Consider the following 1,243-nt stretch of genomic DNA (forward strand, 5'->3'; position numbering starts at 1 on the left):
AGGGGGTAGAGGCAAATTGTAGAATGAGAGAAGCAAGTAAATGACTTGGGGGAATAAAAATGTTATGAGAAATAAACAACAGGGAATAGGAGGAGATTGTATAATGGGGTAATTGTGCCGACAGTGTATGGGGTAGAGACGAAGAATTTAAGAGAGTCAGAGAGGAAAAGTTGAAATGTATTTGAGATCAAATGTCTGAAAAGTATGGTAGGGGTTACTAGGTTGGATAGGGTAATAAACAAGGAGGTGAGGAAGAGAGCAGGAGTAAAAAAGGAAATGACGGAAAGAGTTGATGAAAGATTATTGGGATGGTTTGGACATATGGAAAGAATGAGTGATGAAACATTAGTAAAAGGGGTGTGGAAGGCAGAGGTGGATGCAGTGAACATGAGGAGAAGACCGAGGATGAAATGGATGGGTGGGGGTGAAGGTAGCGTTGGACAAGAGAGGAATGCCTGTTGAGCAAGGATGGGAGAGGGCAAAATATGGATGAGTAGAAAATTACTGTGTATGGGTTATACCGTTATGCAAGGAAGGGAGGGATAGAGGTGGGGGGTTAGGAGTTGCCTATATATTAATCATATTCTGACGCAGCCCGAAGAGATTTCTTCCTGTTTTCTCTTTTCCTGTATGAGAGGACGGAGAGGGGGGTCGCAAATTAAGTGAAGCGACATTGCTGTGGATGTGCTGTGTCTTGGTGCATTTCGTTTGGCCCAGGGAAATTTCATGATGCAGAGATGGCCCGTTATTCATGAGGAGCTGAGATGGGACGTGTAGAGAGGGTGGTGCAAAGAAATGAAATGCGGGAGCGAATAGGTACGTGCCTCTGACTTAGCTACCTCCCTTATAAGAGGAATCTCTTGGTATATAGACAGAATATACATACATACATATATATATATATATATATATATATATGTCTATACATATATACATATATATATATGTATATATATATAAATATATACATATATATATACATATATATATATATATTTCGGGACCACATCATTTGGAGAGGTGGGTGATCTTAGGCCATAGAATTCAAACACAATTCAGTTTTTGCACATTGGTATTGAAGCAATAAAGGACATCACATTTTAATAGAATTTTTAGGTTCTACATCGTTCCTGGTGAGTGATTTAGAATAACAATTTAGAAGGATCTCCCTCCAATTCTTAAGATGTTGTGTTCGTGGCCGAGACAGATTGTCCCGTCACTCGTCGTCGACCTCGACCGGCTC

At 40.2% G+C, this 1,243-nt stretch overlaps 1 protein-coding gene across 1 annotated transcript in view; it reads right to left on the bottom strand.

Moving 5' to 3' along the window:
- Positions 1-1,054: 1,054 nt before the first annotated feature.
- The window catches only part of LOC143041750 (cuticle protein CP575-like), a 1,033-nt gene continuing 844 nt past the window's right edge, over positions 1,055-1,243 (bottom strand). Inside the window, exon 2 of the mRNA XM_076213772.1 lies at positions 1,055-1,243. This exon is cut by the window's right edge and continues 225 nt beyond it. Within this exon, the coding sequence (XP_076069887.1) occupies positions 1,217-1,243 (27 nt within the window). The 3' untranslated portion in view covers positions 1,055-1,216.

The sequence above is a fragment of the Oratosquilla oratoria genome, chromosome 32, assembly GCF_046742065.1.
Source record: "Oratosquilla oratoria isolate Oo_2021 chromosome 32, ASM4674206v1, whole genome shotgun sequence".
Lineage (NCBI taxonomy): Eukaryota > Metazoa > Arthropoda > Malacostraca > Stomatopoda > Squillidae > Oratosquilla > Oratosquilla oratoria.